Below are 20,013 nucleotides of genomic sequence, written 5' to 3'. Positions count from 1 at the left end.
AAACTACATTCAGATCCTTGCTTTTAAAGCAGGTTTTGATGGCCCATGACTTTGAGAGGCAATCTCCAACAGATCTTGACATCAAAAAGTGACAGTTGAAGTTGGCTTTAGAGGTGCCTCCCCTTCTTGCCCGTGTCTCACCTGAAAGCCGCTTCATTGGCAGCTGTCGGAGTCCCTGGGTTTTATTCATGTGGTAGTTGGATAAAACAGCCAGGGCATAAGAGTTGTCATACAGCACATTGCCTCGGATGATCTGGAGGTTTTCCAGGGGAATGACATCCACCATGTTAAGGGCGATAAGCACGTAGCCTGCAACCTCCTGTATTGACTGAGAGAGCAACAGAAGAAACAAGTGGCTTAATCCATAGTACTCTTCAATAATGGCTTTCCTCCTCCCACTCCTTCAACCCACCATCTTTCAATTTTAAGGGATGGGAGATCACCTAATCTCATTAAAAATAAAATAAATCCAAGAAGAAAAAGGGACTATGTGCAAAACCTTGGTGGTTAAGCATGTATAAACTCACCCTTTCAGCAGCTACCAGGGGGTCATTCCAAAGGTCCAGCATACCCCTGGTTCTGTCTCCAAGTAAGGGTAAGTGGGGCTGACTAGGGCATGCAGGAGAAAAGGGCAAGCATGTATGAAATGGCAACTAAGTGTGATGCTTCCCATAAACACTTGCCTAGCCTTCAGCAACTGGCAGCACACAGATGCTGCCTGATTCAGGCTTTTACATGGTCCCTTCTGTGTCCCTTCCCATGCTCATTAAAGTGAGAGACTAGGCAACCTTTTCCTTCTTAAACAATTTATATCTTTACATGAAAAAAAGACAAGTGAGGTACTGTTCCTGCATGTGGGTTTGTTCCTGTCTTGCATTGTGAAACGTATACATTTCTATCCCCTACAAAAATCACTGCAAGTGAAAATCCTTCAGGCTACTAAAGATATTTTCCTCTTCTGTGAAGACTACCAGTAAATTTTCAAGAGACTCATTATGTTCCTTGGAACCCTGAGCTCCCCAATCAGGTTGTGTTTGGGAAAGAAGAATGGCAATACCATCATATTTGTAACCCTATGTTCAAACCACAGATTTTTTGATATTGCTTGTTACTTGCTGGTGGAGAACCTGCAGGTGCCTATGTCAGCCATGGCTCCTCCACATGCCATGGCTGTGTTTAAACATCCATCCCCGGTTCACTCCCTCCTCAGCTTGCCTTAATTTGCCCATGAACTTGTGCACAAAACAAATGTTGAGATGGGAGTAGCCCATGTGTCAATCACAGGGTATTATCTTGAAGATCACTTCAAGAATCCATGTGGGAAGTTATTGCACAGGACTTGCCTGCCTGCTGAGGGTGTGAGCACTTCAGGCTGGAGAGGCACTCACCACTATGGCAGGGGAAAGGATCGCAGTTTGGAGGGCAGGAAAAAGGTCTCCACACTTCACAATCTGCCACTCGCTTTGTGCTTTGCTTTGCCCAACAGCACCACAAAGCCTTTTGCTCTCTGAGAAGTGAGATAATAGGTATGGATGTAATTCTAATTATAAATGAGAAGAAACCCATCTCTATGGCACCCAGCGCAGTGCTTGAAAAGCTATTTCTCAAAGTACCTGATTTCTTTAGCAGGGTTGAGTGCATCCTGCAGCCTACAGGTATGCTTAACTAGAACCTTAACTAGCTATGTTTTTGGATCATCACAGAATTTTATCAGCAGCTGATCCTTTGCACTTAAAAAACGGAGTAGGATTTGTTGTAGTGGAGAAGACCTCATTGGCCATGAGCACTAACCTTCAGGAAAGAGAGGTCACGATTGTGCTCCACGTATGTAATCTCCAGGTTGCTGAGTACCACCTCACAATTGTTGTACATCCTCTGCAGGCTGGTGAAATGGTCTTCCACATGTCCCAGTTGGGTCAGCTTGTTATTTGTCCCTTGACAAACTGTGGAGGAAAGGAGAAAGCTCCATGAAGGAAAGGAAGAATTAACTACAGGGCAAAGACTTGTTTCTCACTTGTCTTTAAAAGCACTACAGTAAGTTAAGCATCATCTTCATAAGAAACAAAAACATTATCTGTCATGACTCCAATGGCAATAGTGTAGGAAGTATGCAGTGTTTCCCAGGGACAGAGATGTACCAGAATTTAGAGTTGGAATAACTTCCCATCACTGTCTGTTATAGAAAAGCTGCAATACGAGGCTTTTGTACATAGGTAGCACTAAGTTTTCTGCATCACAGACATAACTCAGTTCCCGAAGAGAGGACATTGATACAGTTCCACTGAACACTACTGAAACTGGCATGTTGCCAGGTATCACCAAAAGTGACTTTCCTGAGGACCTATTTTACATTATTTTCAGGGGCATTGGGTCTCCTTGTAAGCTCAGAGGAAGGAAGGGGGGCTTCCTGAAGGACCCCTTAAGCTACAAATTCGGGTTTTAAGGTCTAACTGAACCTCCAGGGCTTACACATCTCTTGCCACTCTGACATTTTGGGAGTATGACAGATTTAGATTTTCTGGCATATTCATCTTTGGCACTCAAATCCATTTCTGCCTGGTGGGGAAGGAAGAGGTGTCACACAGAGCACCACTGAGATTTCAAATATTTATAACAGCACGATGGAAAAATTAATCCCCTCCTGAAATAATATTACTCTGCTTTATTAAATCTAGAGGAACTGAAAAAAGTTATCAAGATTGTATTTGATTGCAATGCATGAGCAAAATGCAAACTTGCTCTGAAGAAAAACACCAGACACAACCCTGAAAAATTCTGTACTCATACAGTCATTCCCTGTGCTATCCCTACAGGGGTCAAATGAACACATCTCTCAGTTATGCTAATACAGAGAAAAGTAGAATGATACAGAAGACAATGTGGTAAAAAACTTCACAACCCCTTCCAGGGGCTCCTTCAGCTCCACTTTGCTCTTCAGTGGGAGCAAAAGGAGGCTGTTATCTCATCGTTTGCATAATGCAACCCCAGCCTGTCTGCACAGCTTTCCATATTGAAAGAATTATATTGTTTTAACTTGGAGAAATGAATATATGAAATGATAGTTTTGTAGAGCCATAATTCACAGAAATACCAATCACAAACTGGGGTGCTGCAAAGCAAATAAAGACTCTTGAGAAAGCTGGAAATATGTTTCAGTTCTAGTAACAAAAGACAACACCTATTGAAGATTTACTGAACAACTGATGCTTTATTAGTAGGAAAAACAGTGGAATGACAGTGATAAAAACACACTTACCAATCATCAAAACTATTCACTGAACATGTGGTACTCCTCAGTACAATCATCAGCATTAGGAGTTACAGTTATAACAGATTAAATACTCTGGGCCATGTTTAAAGCAATGCTGTTCACTCACATTCCTCAGTTATTTCTCATTATACATCTAGAGAAACATTATAGTGTTTGGAATCAGAGCGGCAACTGCTGGTAAATGGGAACACTATGACAGGCTGGGAGCACATCATCTAAGCTGCTTGATCCTTTTTATATATTTTGAATTTCTGAATTTCTTAACACTTGCTTTAGAAATTCTAAACAGGATTTATTGTTTTAGTTTCTGTTCCAGTTTCAAACTTAACTGTTGCATTGTGTTCATACTTCAAATCTGTATTTGATGTCTGCTTCAAGTACAAGGTCCACAAATTATCAGAGTCATAGGTAGGTTTTTATTCTGCAGAGTGGTCACATTTTGAAAGTTAGAAGTACTGTCATATGGCTAGTCTGCTCTGGAAAAAGTGTTGGTTGCTCTTGGGGACAGGGATGAAGAGTCTTTGAACTGACTGGAAAAGTCAAGGAGTCATCCCAGAGGACATCTTGAATTTTAAGCAATGTTATCCTAAAACCAAGGAAAAAACAGTAATTACAGATTCTCAGACTGTTCAAAACCTCAGCTTGGATGCTCAGTTTAGGCATCTCATATCTGATCTTTAGAACAGTGTGATTTTGGAAAGCACTCTAACACAGTGCAGGAGCAGGTGCAGTTTGGACTGCTCACAGAAATAAAACTATAAGTCATCCTGCTGTGCTCTTCAGGGTCCCCAAATGTACCTAATGCACTTGTTGCACCGTCTGAGGTTACCAGCAAAGATCTGCCCCAATACTCAAGACAGGCCCAGTGCAAAAGCTGCAGTGTTTATGCTACACCTGAACCAAAGGATGGCTGGAAGGAGGAGCTTTCCCTGGTGGCATCCTCTGGCCACCTGTGCCCTTCACCGACTCTATGTGGCTTGGCATCAGTCAGATCATACAATAAAACAGCCCAGCTTGTTGAAACAACCCCTAAGACAAACTACACTCATTTGAATGTGCTTCTCTTGGGATCAGACAAGTGTTGGAGCTCTGAACTTGGGCCAGCTGTCTTGAGAAAGACAGACTTTTTCACTGCTTCAAGACTGAGGCAGCAGTCAGAGGGCATGGTTACTCTTGCACTTCTCCCTCTCTCCCTCCCATAGGACCTCTCAGGGAACCATGCCAAAGAGTTGATCCCAGCTACAAATAATATAGGACAATAAATAAATAATTAGACAGAGGGTATTTTCAGCTCAGGAAAGCTTGTTGATGTGGTTTACTATGGTGCTCCATGCATTGGAAACAGCTCAGAGGACAGAGCAAGGAGGCAGAAACAAGTAGGCAAGAGAAAGAGCTTCCCTGCTTGTGAAGCTGCAGAGGGAAACCCAGACATAACAAGCTCTGAAAGGGCTTCACCTTGGTCCCCCAGGACCTCTTTTTTCCCCTGTACTGTGGGCAGACAGCACTTTGGCAGTTCTCTACCAAAATCATTCAAAACCACTAGTCCCCTCCTCACATTCTCCATCCAGTAAACAGTAGCTGTAGATGAGATGTTAGTTACGATCTGGAGAGCAGAATAAAGAGGGCTACTTCTACTAAGAAATCAACAGTGTGTGGCTGTCAGAGTATCAGCCAGAGCACCTCAGTGGAGCTTTCTCCCTCATGCACAAATTTTTGTTTGCGCTAAGAGATATAAGGGATCTAAGTACATCCACAAAGTGAACTTCATCACACCACTATTTACCAAGTGAGAACCTGGGTCATAAGCAGTATATGCTGAGCAAATAAAACCCAAATCAAACAAAACAAGGTAAATCCCTGCAGCAGTATTACTGAGCTCAGGCAACAGTGCAGAATAATTTTCTAACTAGAACATTTGAAAAGAAAATAAAATGGCCTGCTTGTATCTGATGAATAACACCATTCCTGCAATTTCTTTGCTTATGGAAACTGTTCTAAAAAGATACAGGCTATAATTATCTGTGTATAATATCACAGTGTGAATGCCACTCTGGCCAGAGGCTAAAGCACAGACAATGAGGTGCTCGCCTTGCTCCGCAGAGTTTTAAGTGGGATGTGCATGCTTGAGTGGCTGGAATTTATTATGATTTAACCTCTATTGAACTCAACCTACTTGTCCTCTAAAGGACAGATTCTGATGCCACATGCAATACATTCATTACATAATTTTGTTCCAATGTGTAGGAAAGCCAGCACTATCCAGGTTTAGGAGTCAGTGGTGGGCATGGATACTTGCATGGTACTGCTGGAGGTTATGGTAGCATGTACTGTATAATATATGTTCTTTGTGGACACTTACACATTTTAGCTAAAAGGGAAAGTAAAACATTCAGGGTGAGAACATCCCTGATAGAAAAGCCAAAATCCAGAACTGAACTTCAGGGCATGGGCTGATCCCTGAAAGACGAAAGCTTTGCTTTTATCTTTGATGTTAATATAATAAAAACACAACCGGTCTGGAAAGTTTTGACACAGAGGTCACGTCCTAAGAGGCTGTTGTCTGTGGCAGTGCTGAGAGCAGGGCTGCATGCTGGAAGTGCAGGGTTCTCCTATCCCAGCCAGGGTGATCTGCTGGGCCCTTAGTGCCCAAGCCACCACTCCTATGACATGGGGCAACCCAGAATTCTGCAGGGCAGCATCATGGGGTTGTCACCCTGAAGCATTTAAATTCTGTGTGATATAGATTTTAGCCCATATGCTGCAATTCTTAAATGCCAAAGTGATGTTGATCTTGAATCAGCTGCAGCATTACCTCAACAGACAGCCTAACAAAAATTTAGATGTTGCTGAAATGACCCATATGTCAGGTGCCGTATAAGGCAGCAGCAATCAAAGGGCTCAGGAAAGAGGCACACTATACTGACAAATGCAAACTCATTGAATTTAGTGCTTATGAAAAGTGCAGGGTTGGCTGTCCTGGCTACTAAAAGCTACTGTGTGTCCACAGACATGCTTGTTCCTCCACTTCTCTGCCTCAAACTTGGACTTACAGGTGTATTTCTAGATGGTGGTTCACCCTCTGCAACCCTTTGCTCCTTGGCCACTTTTTTCTTGTGCAGCCTGAAGTAGTAGTGTGAAACCAAAGCATTTCCTAAATAGCATTTTCCTCAAGTGATGGTAGGGAGACAGAGGCCACCCATACAGCTGTAATGCTAAGCGACAATATTTTCCCAAATCCATACAAGTTCAGATTAAACAAAATGGTCCCTGCAGCAATTGCACTGATACAAGTAAAATCTGTTTTCATCTTTTCCCCAGAAAATCTCTGATTATTGAAGTCCCAAGCCTGTCACGCATATTTGCCCCAGACTTGAGAAAAACCCCAGAGAATGCTTTGAAACCAAATTATCACCAATCCCCAAATCACTCTGTTTCTATCCATGCTTAGCCTGTGTTAGTCTCCCTTCAGCTCTGATAGACACATCAAAATAGTAACTCACAAAGGCAATTTCAGAGATATGCAAATCCATTTCCATGCTTCATATGACACTTATAACTATATATGCCCTAGTATGATAAATTTATGTACTTTTGCATGTTTTCTAGCCATCACTGACGATAACACAAAACTTGTAGATGAGGGGTATTTGTTTAATCTGACAGTGTATTTATAAATGTTCCTCTCTCCTCACTCGTTAGCAATAATTTAACTTTTGATTGTTTTTAGGTACTTAATGGAAGAGCAGTACCTTGCTGGGTGCTTGGTTGGGATACAAAGCTGGCACTGAATGTCTGGGAAGATAACACTACTACTGGGTGTGCTACCATCAGTGCTGCCCACACCCCACACATCTTCATCAGAGTGTGGGGGAAAAACCTTCCAAGTGAATGGAATAACTTTATAGGAAATATTGCTCAATTTGGGTCTGTATAAGCAATCACACCATCCCAACCTTTGCCCACTGTATCCCCTGGGTAACTCCTGCACAACCCAGAGGAGATCCTGGCCATACCCTGCATCTCAATGCTCTTGCCGGGGGAGGAAAACTGTTTCCCCTTTATGAGGACCTTCATCTAATAGGCCCTCTGAAACTAAATGAAGATGCTTGTCATTTAAGCATAAATATGCACATCAGCTCTAAGGGCAGGACCTCTATATCAGGTATTTTCTTAACCACCTTCAAAGCATACCCTTAAAGCTATCAAATGGATCCACATAACCTGCAGTGGAAAACAGCAAAGTGCAGCTTACTACCTGTCAAATGATCAAAATAATGATATTTAAGCTTACAACAAACTACTAGAACAGACAGGACATTTGTCTTCATGACTAACCTATTAGAAAGAGAAAGAACCATGCAATGCTTCCCCTAAAGAAAACACAGTATGAAATATCAGAGGTTGAAATAAGAAAGTGACATTACATTTTATTAATCAATCACTCAAATAGAAATATTTCTTATATTCACAAGTTCCTCAGCTCTACAGAGAGAAGGGGTGGAGAAATTACCCAGTATTGCTGGGCTGAGTATGTTTACAGAGTATGTTTCACTGAGTAAGAACTTCAAGAGGGAGGAAAATTCATGTGACACAAAAGGAAAACCAAATCTGCTGCAATGTGCCATGGGAAGTTATGGAAAGGAAAGCTAGGAAAAGGTGAGGAGTACAAACAGTGCTCACATGCTGGCACACGTTTTCCTCGAGAACAGTGTCTGCAAACCCATACAATGCCTAAAAAGTCCAGTTTCAACTTAATGACAGCAACATTCGGGCACTGGAAATTCTTCTGCAGAAGATAATGATTTTGCACATATCCAGATACTTTAATTCAAAACACTGTGAAAAACAACCTCATGTGGCTTTAGCAAGTTCTTGCTCAAACAGTGTGGTTTAGAGTAATGCAGTTGCTGAGATTAATTCCAACTTTTAGACACACTGGGACCAAAACAATGACAGAGCTCTTAAAAATACTTAGATGGAAACTGTAATTGCAAAAATTACCAAAACTAACACCCTAGTGGAGAAAAAGAATATGCCTTGAGGGAAAGCTTTCCCAGATGGTTTCTTATTTCTATTTACTTGACAAAAGCAACTTTTCCAGATAAATGTAATTTTAGGTTTCCCTTCCTGACTCCAATTAGGAGTGGAGACCTGCCCTTCAATGCCAAAAGTCACATCCTAAATTGCAAAGGATGGAGGCATCATGACAGATGGTCTGTTTGCTGGTGAGTGCATTTGCCTGAAAGAACAAATAATCATATACAAATCAACTTGCTTCTGGATGAAGACCTCACCAAAGTCACAGTATTTCTGACAACAAGGGATTCAACCTTATTAATTCCCCAGTGTGTTTTTTTTCCCTCCCCAATATAATTTACTAATATTTCTATTTTTCTTCTTTGTTGCCATTATTTAATTCTGCATGTATGTTTATTAATCCTCCAGAGATTAAGGCCAGACCAGGATGTGCTGAAATCAATCTTTCCACTGGCTTCAATGTGAACTGGATGGGGGATTAAATTCTTCTCTTGCTGATACCGGTATAAATTTGGAGCAAGTACATGGACAGGATGGACTAACCCAGATTTAAGCTTTACCCTCTGAATGTCTTAGGATAAAACTGTTGTTGATACAGATATTTTCTGTAAATACAAGGAAAATTTGAAAGAAACAGGAATTGTCACCTTGCAGTTGATTTCCAAAGGTGAATAATAGATGGGAATTTTCAGAGAGGGTATTTCCACTGAGGTACTGAAAGATAACCTGAGTTTAGCTCAGTTTTCTTCATATGGTTTTGTCACTGATCTCAAAGAATACTTCAAATCACTGCTGAGGAATCCTGCAGATGACACAAGCATTGCTGGAGTTCTAAATAACAAAGAGGGACAGATGACCAGCACAGGTTGGTTTGTATAATTTAGGAAAATAAGCTCCCTGAACAACATTACATGAACTATAGCCAAAGGCAAGGTGTTACATCAAAGACTGCAGAACACATAGTAGGCAGAAGATGGGGTCCTTGGATGCAGTTGCCCAGAAAAAGACTTGGGAATAATATGAGGTGACCAGAGGGAGAAGCCAGGATCCACTGGTCCATCAGTGGCAAAATGCTGAAGGAAGGGAGGCAGTGCTGGCATTAATGCCTGGTGGTGCCCCAGCATGCCCCAGGGGTGGTGGCCTCTGCACTTGAGGACTCTCCTATCCCTGCAAAGCAGCTGCCACCTGGGGCAGCTCCCACTCCCAGTGCTACCAGGATGCTCCCCTCAGGCTTCAGCCCTTCTCCAAGCTACATTTCAGCCCAGTTCTCTGACACATGGCCAGTGACTAGTGCACTAGGATTTTGCCTTGACTTTTGCAGGCTATTTATTGAGAATGATGGCTGGAAAATCAAGCTCCCCAAGACATCCTCCCCAGCAGCTGGGGTGCTGCTGTTGGGTTGCTCTTCCGACTCACACCCTCTGGAGAGGCTTCCACAAAGGTAAGTAAGAGCTTGCATGGGGCTTTCTCTTTTCAGCTATTGCTCAAAGTTAAAAGGTCTATTACAAGTGCAATAACCAGAGAACTTAAATAATGAGTAGTTTATAAATGAATAGTTTATAAATACTAGACACAACACTTAACAAATTTTGTGCAGAAAACCACAGAGGCACCTTCCCCCACTTTTTAACCATATTTAGAGAAACTCAAGCCATACGGACTGTGCTCTGTGAAGTGAGCATGGACTCTGAGGTGCCCCCAAGAAGTTTTCCCATGGAAGCCCAACAGAGCACGGTGATCAGCTTGGCTCTACAAATATATCCATATCAGGATGGGCAAAGTGATGAGTTCATGCCCTCGCTTGCCATTTTTAGACTCACTGTTCCCTACATACAACAGAGCAACTGAAGCTGGATGCTATAGTGTGCAAAATGGGGCTCTTCAAGACAAAATGCCAACTGCAGCTTATACATTCAAGTGGTGTACAGCACGGGGAAACACCGCTGAGTTCTATGGAAAGGAACAAGACTTTGGGAACCACTGAGGAGGAAATTAAGGAGTGGGGAAAGGCAGAATTGGTGGTATATTGGTTATACTGGATGGATGCTCTGCCATCCCACTTATTCTGGGTCTCCCAAGAGAAAGCATTGCCCATGCCTGTGTTTTAGAAGCATGATCTTCATGCTGTGTGAAATCCACATACTGACCAAAGCAAGTCTGTCTTACACTGTACTATGTGCACCCAAACAAGAGACCATGCAAGGGGCAATAGACTCTGGTGTCAGTCCCAGAAGCTCTGTGCACTACAGCGGCTTGTTTCCCCCAGGGATGGGTCTGTCTATCAGGTAGCACAGATCCTGGCTAGAAGTCCATGGCTGCAGTCCTCCAACCCTCCAGTTTCATATACCAGCACATCTACTATGCTCATCTCAAAAAACCTGCGTGCATCCTCTGGGCAGAACTCTGGAGTGTGAGAAGGACTGTCACACAGCTCCATTCATGTGAAGTTCAGGCCCTGGAAATGGCTCACAGAAATGGAATGGTTCTCCTGGCATCCATGGAGAAGTTTGTATTGCTGTGTTTGCTGCAAGTGGTGTAAACAGTCTGCACAGAGCACAACCATGGGCATAGTTCACCAAGCCTTGAATCTGGTGACACATGTCTGGCAGGGCTATGGCACCTTAAGATCTACACCAGGATATTTGGGAAAACAAGTAGATGACAATGGATAAATGAGCCTGTTTCCATGGTCTAAAAAACCCCACATTCTTCACTGTTGCTTGTTCTGGCAACATCTATCAAGCAGCAGGATTTTATAGAACAATAAAAAGAAACTGAAGATGTGTGGCTGTGAAAATATGGGATCAGTTGCTAGTTACATCAGCACTGAATTGTTTAAAATCATTTCAAAATGAGTTAACTTGAGAAACGAGAGTTAAAGGCATTAAACTGTGCTGTGAACATTTTAGCATGTGGGATTTCTTGAGACACTGCAATTGCATATTTCAATTTGTGCCTTTCAATGAAAAAAAGTCATATGTTTTTCTTTATTTATATTAAATCAAGTCTTATGTTGAAGTAATCTGTGGTTCTCATGCTCATATTTCTGAATCCCCTGAGGTGTAAATTCTATGTGAGCACTCACACACTGGCTCAAAAAGGACAAGAGAAAACACTTGCAGCTGATTCCAAGTAGAACACTAAAAGCTTGCTATTACAAATACAACACATCCAATAAGTATATGATTACACATACACACCCACAAATACATATATATATATATATGTTTATATCTGTAGCTCTCCCAGATAAGCAGACGGAGATCTCTAGAGACCCAACATATGTGGAGTACTGCTGAAACACAACAGCAACCACACAAGCTTCATCTGCTGCTTTGAACTACACTTGCCCACCTCCATGATCACCCCATCCACTTCTGTGTGTGGTTCTGCCCACTGAGGACATGGAAGTGCTTCCAGCACCCACGGTGAATGCTACACTGAGCCTCTGGGGGCATGTGCAGCTGCATCAGTCCCAATACTTCCTCCCAAGCTGCTCTACAGTAAGTTCCAGCCTCCTGTGGAGTCAAGCTGGAGAGCTACAGGAAGATCTATGCCTCAAAGTTCCCTACAGGACATCTTGTCCCTTAAGAATGAGGTCACCTCTCTAGCAAGACTAAAACAAGACAAAAACTGCAGACAGGACTAATATAAACAGCATTTACTGCTTCAAACAATAAAAGGTACTGTTAAGTTACTGCTGTAGCAAATGCCCTGTCAACTGACTACAAAGAACAAATGCAAGCTGATAAAAGCTTTAAAAGTTTGTTTTCAACAACTGTGCATTCATGGGAATAAATGCTAACAATGACTCTAGGGCTTCCAGACGAAATTTGGATATTTGTGCATGTTGACAAGCAAGCAAGTTAATACACGCTGCTGGGTTTGAAGAGCCTCTGGTAATATTTAAGTTTAAAAGGCATAGCAGAAAAGCATATTAGATGCAAATGAGGATCATCTTCTGATCTTCATTTAAAACTTGACTAAAACTCAGTGGAAAGACTGCTATTGAAATGAATGGGATCTGAATCAAGCACTTATTTCACTTAATTTAACTGTGTGAAATTTAATAAATGAGGTAAATAGACTCTCTACCACCCTTTATTCTGGAAGAAGGAGAACTGCAATTACATTTTGAAAGCCCAGGTAAAAAGCCACAAAATGTTTTAACAGCACCTGGGTAAGTTTTGAAGATGAAGAACGATTTATCTTCAAAAGTCTGGGAAGAAAAAACATTGAATTCAGTCGTTGTTACTATAAATGTTGCAAGTTATAGCAAGTGGACTGCTTTTAGAGCTGGTCTTATTTAGCAATAGGGAATGTCAGTCACATTTAATGCCGGAGTTCAGTTCTGTGAAGATCTGTAAACACGTCTGAACACTATAAAAGGTATTTGAAATGCATGATTACAGTACATTTCAAGCTGTTCAAACTCCAAAGAAGTTCCCTCTCCATCTCATGATTTGCATGGCTCCTTCCTCATGTCCTTTCACCCTTTTCAACAAAGCAAAAGCTCCATGGCTTAGTACAGAGCCCAGAACATCTGCAACCTGAACTCCAGAAATAAAATGTAATACTGGATAAATCCCTGCTAACACTCTTAGACTTCTATGATCATGATGTCCATTCATGCAGGTCACAGAGAAAAAACTTCTGAGGTTTGTTTGTTTGTGTTTTTTTTTTTTTAATTGTCTTTGAAAATACTAATAAAACAAATATTGAAGATGGGTAAGTGAAACTTTTTTCCCTGAAAAGAACAAAGCCTCACGTTTATCAAAACGCTGTGCCTTGCATTGACCTGTGTGTCTTTTTAGGTCAAATTATTGTTTCACGTCTACTCAGAATTAGTGGCTGTTTAATTGTGAACAGTTTCAAATCATAATAAAGATGACTGCAGTTGCTAAATTTGGTTCTGCAACTCCTTTGTCCCTAATGTTTGAGGGATGGTCTTTCTCAAGGACCTTTTCCAAGAAACAAGGCAGGAAAAACAATGCACAGCTTTATCAAACACTTCACCCCCCCTACATGCAAATATGAAAATCTAGAAGATGACATGCAGATAAGGATTAAAAGAAAATCCGCCCTTACATAAATGACACAAACCTGCTTTAACACATTCCACCCCCTGAAGAAAAGTTTTTCAGAAAGGAACTGCCCCATCAGTTCAGTGAACAGGGGGAATAAACGTCCCCTTGTATACAAAAAACTGGTAAGTCAGCTACAACCTAAGCTCCAGCACAGAATGTGAAAATGTTATCGGTAGCAGACGGTTGGACTGTGCTTATCTTTGCCAAAAGTGTCTTGAGGGGGGAAAAAATGCCAGAAACTTTTTACTAGTGCAGCGAAATGCATGAAGAGACATGAAAGCCAGAGACGACTGACTGTGGAACTGATCTCACTTGCTCCTGTTCCCATCTGCTCCTCTGTTCCTGCAATGCTTCTTCTGCAAATGATAGTACTCAAGAGTTTTGATGAATGGAAGAATTTTTGTCATCCATTGGATTTGGGTTGGTTTTTTTTCCACTCTGACTAGAAATAATCAGCTTTTACTTTTCACTATATTACAATTTGGAAACTTGCTGCTGTACACGGGTCTCTGGCTTTTTTTTGTTTCCTAGAAGAAAACAAAGGGAAACAGAGCTGGGAACATCCCAGTGCAAGTTCCAGCACCAGCATCACTGCTGTGGGGCATCTCAGCAGTGTTGCAGGAGGATTGGCCCTGCTCATCTGCCAAACACAGACACCCTGTACGTGTTTGCTACTCCAGTGCTGCTAGGATGCCTTACACCTTCCAAAACACCTTAGGCACCTGCCCAAGAAACCCACTTCCTTGACTTCAGCTTTTTGTAGGAAGAAGTTTCTTGAACAGCAAAAGAATTTAAATCACAATCTAATGTATTTCTGGTACATTGCTTTGAGATGCTACACTTTTCTCTAGCCCATCTTTGGTAGAAATTCAACGAAAGGAAGGGTTGGCAGAATAGCAACCTCAAAAGATATTAGAAGCAAGCAATGTTAAGATGTGACATCCATTATGCCAAGAATTTGCATGCTTGAATCTTCCAAGGACTTTTATGGAGTACTAAAACTACGAGGGGAAAAAATTATGTGAGGCAGGCATTTATGTATCTCAGCTGAAAAAAAACCCAAAAAACCCAATCACACTTTGTTTTCCAGAAAATGACATTAACTTCAGAAAGATCTGGCCTTAGCCATTGCATCCCAGAAAGTTTCCAAAATTGCAAAATGGTCACCTTCTGAGCAAATGGACACATTACACAGCCAACTCTCCCACTCCACAGCAAAAGTGCTCCCTGCCTCATGAAATATCTTTGATAAGCCTTACTAAAACCAGAGCCACCTTATCTGGGAAAAATGACACCTACCAAGTTCTTAAAGCCATAGGTCTGTTTGGCTGCCTTTGATGCATTTGCCAGTCTTCAATCCCTATCTATCTATCACTTCATGGAGGAGCTGCAGCAGCTCTAGTGAGCCCAGTAAACTGCCTCACTGCAAGTGATGAAATGCCACCGGCCCCAGAGAACAGAGCAGCTTTGTGTTTTAGCAGCTCTGTGTTGCCTTCGTCCTCACCATCCAAAATGTGGAAACAAATACTCATAATGAAGAAATAAAATTATTTCTTCCATGGGCTAGGAAATGAACTTTGCAGTGTTGAATGCGAGACTGTGTAGTAAGTTGGATTGTATGGCCAGTCTTGGAAAAATAAAGCAGAACAATCCTGCTCTCAATACCAGAACTAGAAGTCTGCATTACAAAACTTCAAAAGATTTAGATAGATTTTCCAAAGTGGGAATAGGAGTCTGGCACATAAATCATACAGCATGTCAGTGGGAGGTGGCCATCAGCACTGGCTGTTGAAAATCCTCTCTTTAAGAGGGATCAGCACTACTCAAACAAAGATGGAAGTTTTGCCATTAAGAAGTAAAGTTTTCAAGACCTACTATGCCTCCACGAAGGAACATTCTGAAGGAATAAGAGCCCCCATTTTGCCCCCAAATGCAACATCACTGTGTTGATATCAGTGTTGCATGAGGGCATTGACTTCATAGTCGCACTGGGCTGCAGTACCTTGGAGCACTGTCATCATTTTTAAGCAGAATGCAAAATGGCATTAAAAATAATAGGAAAAAAAAAAAAGAAAGAGAAAGATGGGCTTAGAAGGGACAGAAAACAGCTGCTGGTAGATGCATTGCAGCCGCATTCAGCTTACAAGCTCCCCAAAGGTTCTGGTACAGGAGTTAAGCAATCCCTTGGGAAAACTGAGCTTCTGATCTGGCTATGTTATACAGCTACAGGATGTCTCTGCTGTCACCAGGTTTGCTTTTACGAGACAGCGCCCGATAGAAGGGGGGTTGTGTTTTTAGCTCTTGGATCTCATAAATGAAATTACTGAGTTCTGTCAGAGCTTTGCCAAAATAAGTTTCCATTAAAAGTCTCAAAACTCTCTATGGAAAATTTCTGCTATGCTTTACTGAACTCTCCCAATAAATGGCAATGCAGTTTATACTTGTGGGAAAAAGCTCTGGCAGCATGCATCTATTCCAGATAATGTGCTACTAACACAACTCAGGAAAGAAAATGTAGGTCTCAGAGTAACTCAAATGTGGTGGTTTAGGGTGTTGCTTTTCCCTCTGCATGGTGGAACCCATTGTTCTAAGGAGGAGTTCCACAACCCTTGCAACTGCATCTCACAGGATGTGACTGATGTGCTCTGCCAGATGGGACATGGCAAAATATTGGACTTCTGTGCACTTTTTGTTGCATTTCTGTGAGAAACTAATCCTACCCAAAAATGTGAGGATGCTCATGAACATCAAACATATTCTTACCTGCTCCTAATAATGTATGTCTTCAAGCATGCAAAACTGTCTGTCCTTCTTTTTCCATTTAAGTGCATTTATTTAAAAATTTGGCTTTCCATCAGGAAGGGAAAATAAGTTTTACGCTTCCAGAATACAAAACTCATCAAGTGGAAAATCTGCATTGGCCTAGATCAGTGACCATGTAAAGATGAAGCTGCTGAAACCCTGATGATAAAACTGCTGCTTTTGAAAATTCTGCCTTAAAGCCTTATCCCATTCTTTTTGGTTTCAAGCAATTTCTTTAGATTGAAACTTGACTATAAGTAATCAAACCCTATACCACAGAACTGGAAGGCTGTCTCTTGTTCAAAAGCATTTTGCTGTGCCCATTATGTGAAAACTTGTGGAGAAGCAACAGGATTTCAGAAGCAATGACAAAATGTGCACATCTCTCAGACAGGGCACTGGAAACTTATTTTTTGCCTGCTTTTAATAAAGAGATGCTATTAGATCTCTGTGGTTACAACTGCAAAAGTAATAAGGATTATCTCATTCATTCTAAGGCATCATTTTATGTGCATCCTCAACCAGAGCTTTTCAATTTGTGCTCAACACCACCCTGGGAGACCCTGGACTATTTCCATGCCCATGAAAGCTAAATAATGAAAAGCAGGCTTACACTTGCTAGACAAGTCTGTACCCCACCTCCCTTAGAACTACTGGAGGCACTTGCATATTGAGCAATGATGGAAACCACTGGTATGCATAAACTGTGAACTCCTTTAAAGCACCTCCTACCACTGCCTGACCCCCTGCACCCCACAACACTGTATATCCACACACGTTCATATATAATATATAAGATATATATATGTATTACATGGCCTCTTGTTGCCACCATAAGTCTATCTGAAATACTTAAAGGTGAGATTGAACTGCAGGAGGGGGGTGGTAGGAGTATTGCACACCAATTTCCAAGCTCTCCCTGAGCATGAACAGTACCTACCACTGTCTCCCATAAAGTCTTGTGTGCTTATGCACGGACCCCTTAACAAGAAAACACTTCCAATCATGCAAATGCTTACAGGAATCTCCCTATGTAGGCACTGCCATTTCTTCCTCACTTATTTTCAAGGAATATATGTCATCATACATGTCATGAGGCAGAGCAAATAAGTTTTTTGTTCAGATGAATAAATACCCCACTAATTGTGCAATGAATATCCCGCTGCTGAAGATACCGTGAGCTAGGAAGTGTTGTTGAGCACTTCAGAAAACAGAGACTCAGTACATTTTATAGATATGTATGATACTAACACAGAGTTGACTGTGAGTGAAAAACAATCCTGTTTCAATTTCCACAGGAGTTTATCATCACATAACCCAGATACTGTAACTATTTCCTTGCTATGACGTGAAAAATGTATTTCCTTGTTCACCAATTGGCTGGAGAAAGAGGGTGGGGGAGTTACGTGGGGATGTAGAGCATTATGTTCTGCAATGACAACTGCCCAAGTTAATGCATTAATTATTTCTCAGCACTATCATGTAACAGTGTGTCCCTAAATAAAAGTAGTCAGCATATTTATCAGGGACTTAAAAATGTACTTTATCCTCTGTGGCATAATGCCATGACTCAAAACAAAGTCTTGAATTCTTCCGCCAGAGGTTTTTCATCTAGGGTCATGCTCCTGTCTTGATTAAGAAAATAGAAAAGGTTTTTGTTTGGTTTTTGTTGGTTTTTGGTTGGTTTTTTTTGGTTTTTTTTTTTTGGTTTGTTTGTTTGTTTGGTGGTTGGTATTTCTTGGGATTGTTTCCTTTTTTTTTTTAGGAAAGCACAGTTTTTTATTTAGGTCTGTTATGAGATAAGATATTTACTACTGAACACGTGCTACAAGTATATGACAGAGCAATAAAGACAATTTAATAGCCTGGGAATCTCTTGCTCAAGAGGCTAAGAGGTCAAAAGTTATGGCTTTGACATATAACATATGCTTTCTGAGTGCCTTCTTCTTCCTTGCAGGAAGTGTTTTGATTTCACAATCTTACAAATATTCCTGAAAACTCTGAGGTATTTCTCAAAATGATTCACTCATGTGGGATTTTAAAAATGGATGCTTTCTCTGACCATCTTACCTTAGCACCAAGTGCCTTCATGAATGTGCACTTTAGGAGGTCATGGACATCTCCTGAGGTATTTCCCCTCCTGGAAGGGGACTGTAATGATTACATTACATGCAGAGCACTGCCAGCATGGGGAGAGATCAGCACCGGTACACCAGCCACTGGACAAACAAGCACTGAGCCCAGCTGTGCTGCACACACACAGAAACCCTACCAGTTGCCTGCCAGATGGGCTCAAACCCTGCCTCTGCAAGGGCAGAAACCCATGTCACACCATTCCTAACAGCTGGGTGCTGCTGAGTCACTCATACCCAGGAAGGGGAAGCCCCAGACACAGCTGCTTTCGAAGGACTCACTGGTATGAGCTGTCACTAGACCCTCTGCAGTCAGCGGGTACAGATAAGAAAACCAACAGAACTATTCACCCTCACTGCACAGGATACAATGTCCCTTTATTTGCAGACAGCTTAAGATTTCAATAGAGACACAGCATAAATCAAATTTCTCTACAAACATCTGGGTTGTAACAAGACCTAACTTGCCTGTGACTTATTAATTTACAAACAACTAGGAGAGTAATAAGAATGAATGACACCAGTGATAGCTATAAGCAGATTTTTTTATCCATTAGAACCTATAGGGTCATGTGATGTTCCTACAGGTTCCCTGTTCAGTGCTTATGTTTAATTCAATGTGTGCCATGCCACAGCCCTCTGGAAACACACGGAGCCCCAGGGAGGCAGTGGGGCCCTTTGTGCCTCTTGGGAGTTTGCTCCAGACCTTCATCCCTCTGATATTTATGAAATTTGCTTCTAAACATTCAGCCAAAACTCAGGCTTTACCATTCAGACTATTTGTGTAAGTTGTGCTAGCATTGTTCTTTCCTTTAAGGTAGCTTCCTTCCAGTCTGATACTGTCTTTTCCAATGCATATACCATGTTACAGTTTATTTTGATTCATTCAACTCTCTTAACCCTGTCTCATAAACCAGAATATTTCACCTGATTTTCCTTTTATTGTATCCATCCAGTTAATATCCATATTCCATTAAACTGGTGACCAGAACGATATACAGTGTTTCTGCCAAGGACTTAGCAGTGTATTGTAAATGATATTAATGCTTTATCACTACTGGGATTTTCTGCACAGTGTATCCTTATTTTCTGGATATACACATGAGTTCCTCCATTCTTCCAGATTAAAACAAGAATAAGTATGTACTTCTGCATTCTGCACAATTTTAACTTTTATTCCACTTCTTAGCACTCTTCAATTCTACTCAAATGCCATCCAAACCTTCCTCTTCAGCTCTCCATCGTGAACCATCACTGTGAGAAGCATCTATGCAAAGATCTTTAATGAAAATATTTAATTAGATATGTCCCAAGAACAATTCTTAAGGATACCCAGTAGATACCTGTCTCCAGAGCTTTTCTGATACAATCTGTTGTGTCCCCTTTAATCAGCTCTTTATCCAAGTTTAAACTCTGCTACTAAACTAATGTAACCTCCTTCAAGTTATATAGTAACTTCATTTCATTACTTGGGTTACTGAAGTTCAGGCTAGTAATTATCTCCACAAAATTAAACAAAAGCAAGAACCCAACCATCTCACCAAGAAAGACAACCTGGTAGAACTGATCTTTGCTAACACAACTAAAGCTTTAGACTACTTTCCATTTACTTTATTTACCTTTATTTTCCTTTCCTTCAAAGCACTTTCTGAAGCTGAGCATGATCTCAAAGGCAGAACAAAGG

The 20,013-nt window shown here is 41.3% G+C and overlaps 1 protein-coding gene across 1 annotated transcript in view; it reads right to left on the bottom strand.

Annotated features, from left to right (window-relative positions):
- Positions 1-20,013, bottom strand: part of EGFR (epidermal growth factor receptor) — a 158,440-nt gene that overhangs the window by 46,922 nt on the left and 91,505 nt on the right. The window contains exons 2-3 of the mRNA XM_036406320.1: positions 1,792-1,943; positions 142-328 (exon numbers count right to left, since the gene is read on the bottom strand). Of these exons, the coding sequence (XP_036262213.1) occupies positions 142-328; positions 1,792-1,943 (339 nt within the window). The remainder of the gene's footprint in view (positions 1-141; positions 329-1,791; positions 1,944-20,013) is intronic.

This window comes from Molothrus ater, chromosome 1, assembly GCF_012460135.2.
Source record: "Molothrus ater isolate BHLD 08-10-18 breed brown headed cowbird chromosome 1, BPBGC_Mater_1.1, whole genome shotgun sequence".
Taxonomy (NCBI): domain Eukaryota; kingdom Metazoa; phylum Chordata; class Aves; order Passeriformes; family Icteridae; genus Molothrus; species Molothrus ater.
The sequence above is the reverse complement of the archived record's forward strand: the minus strand, read 5'-3'. Positions and strand labels throughout refer to the sequence as shown.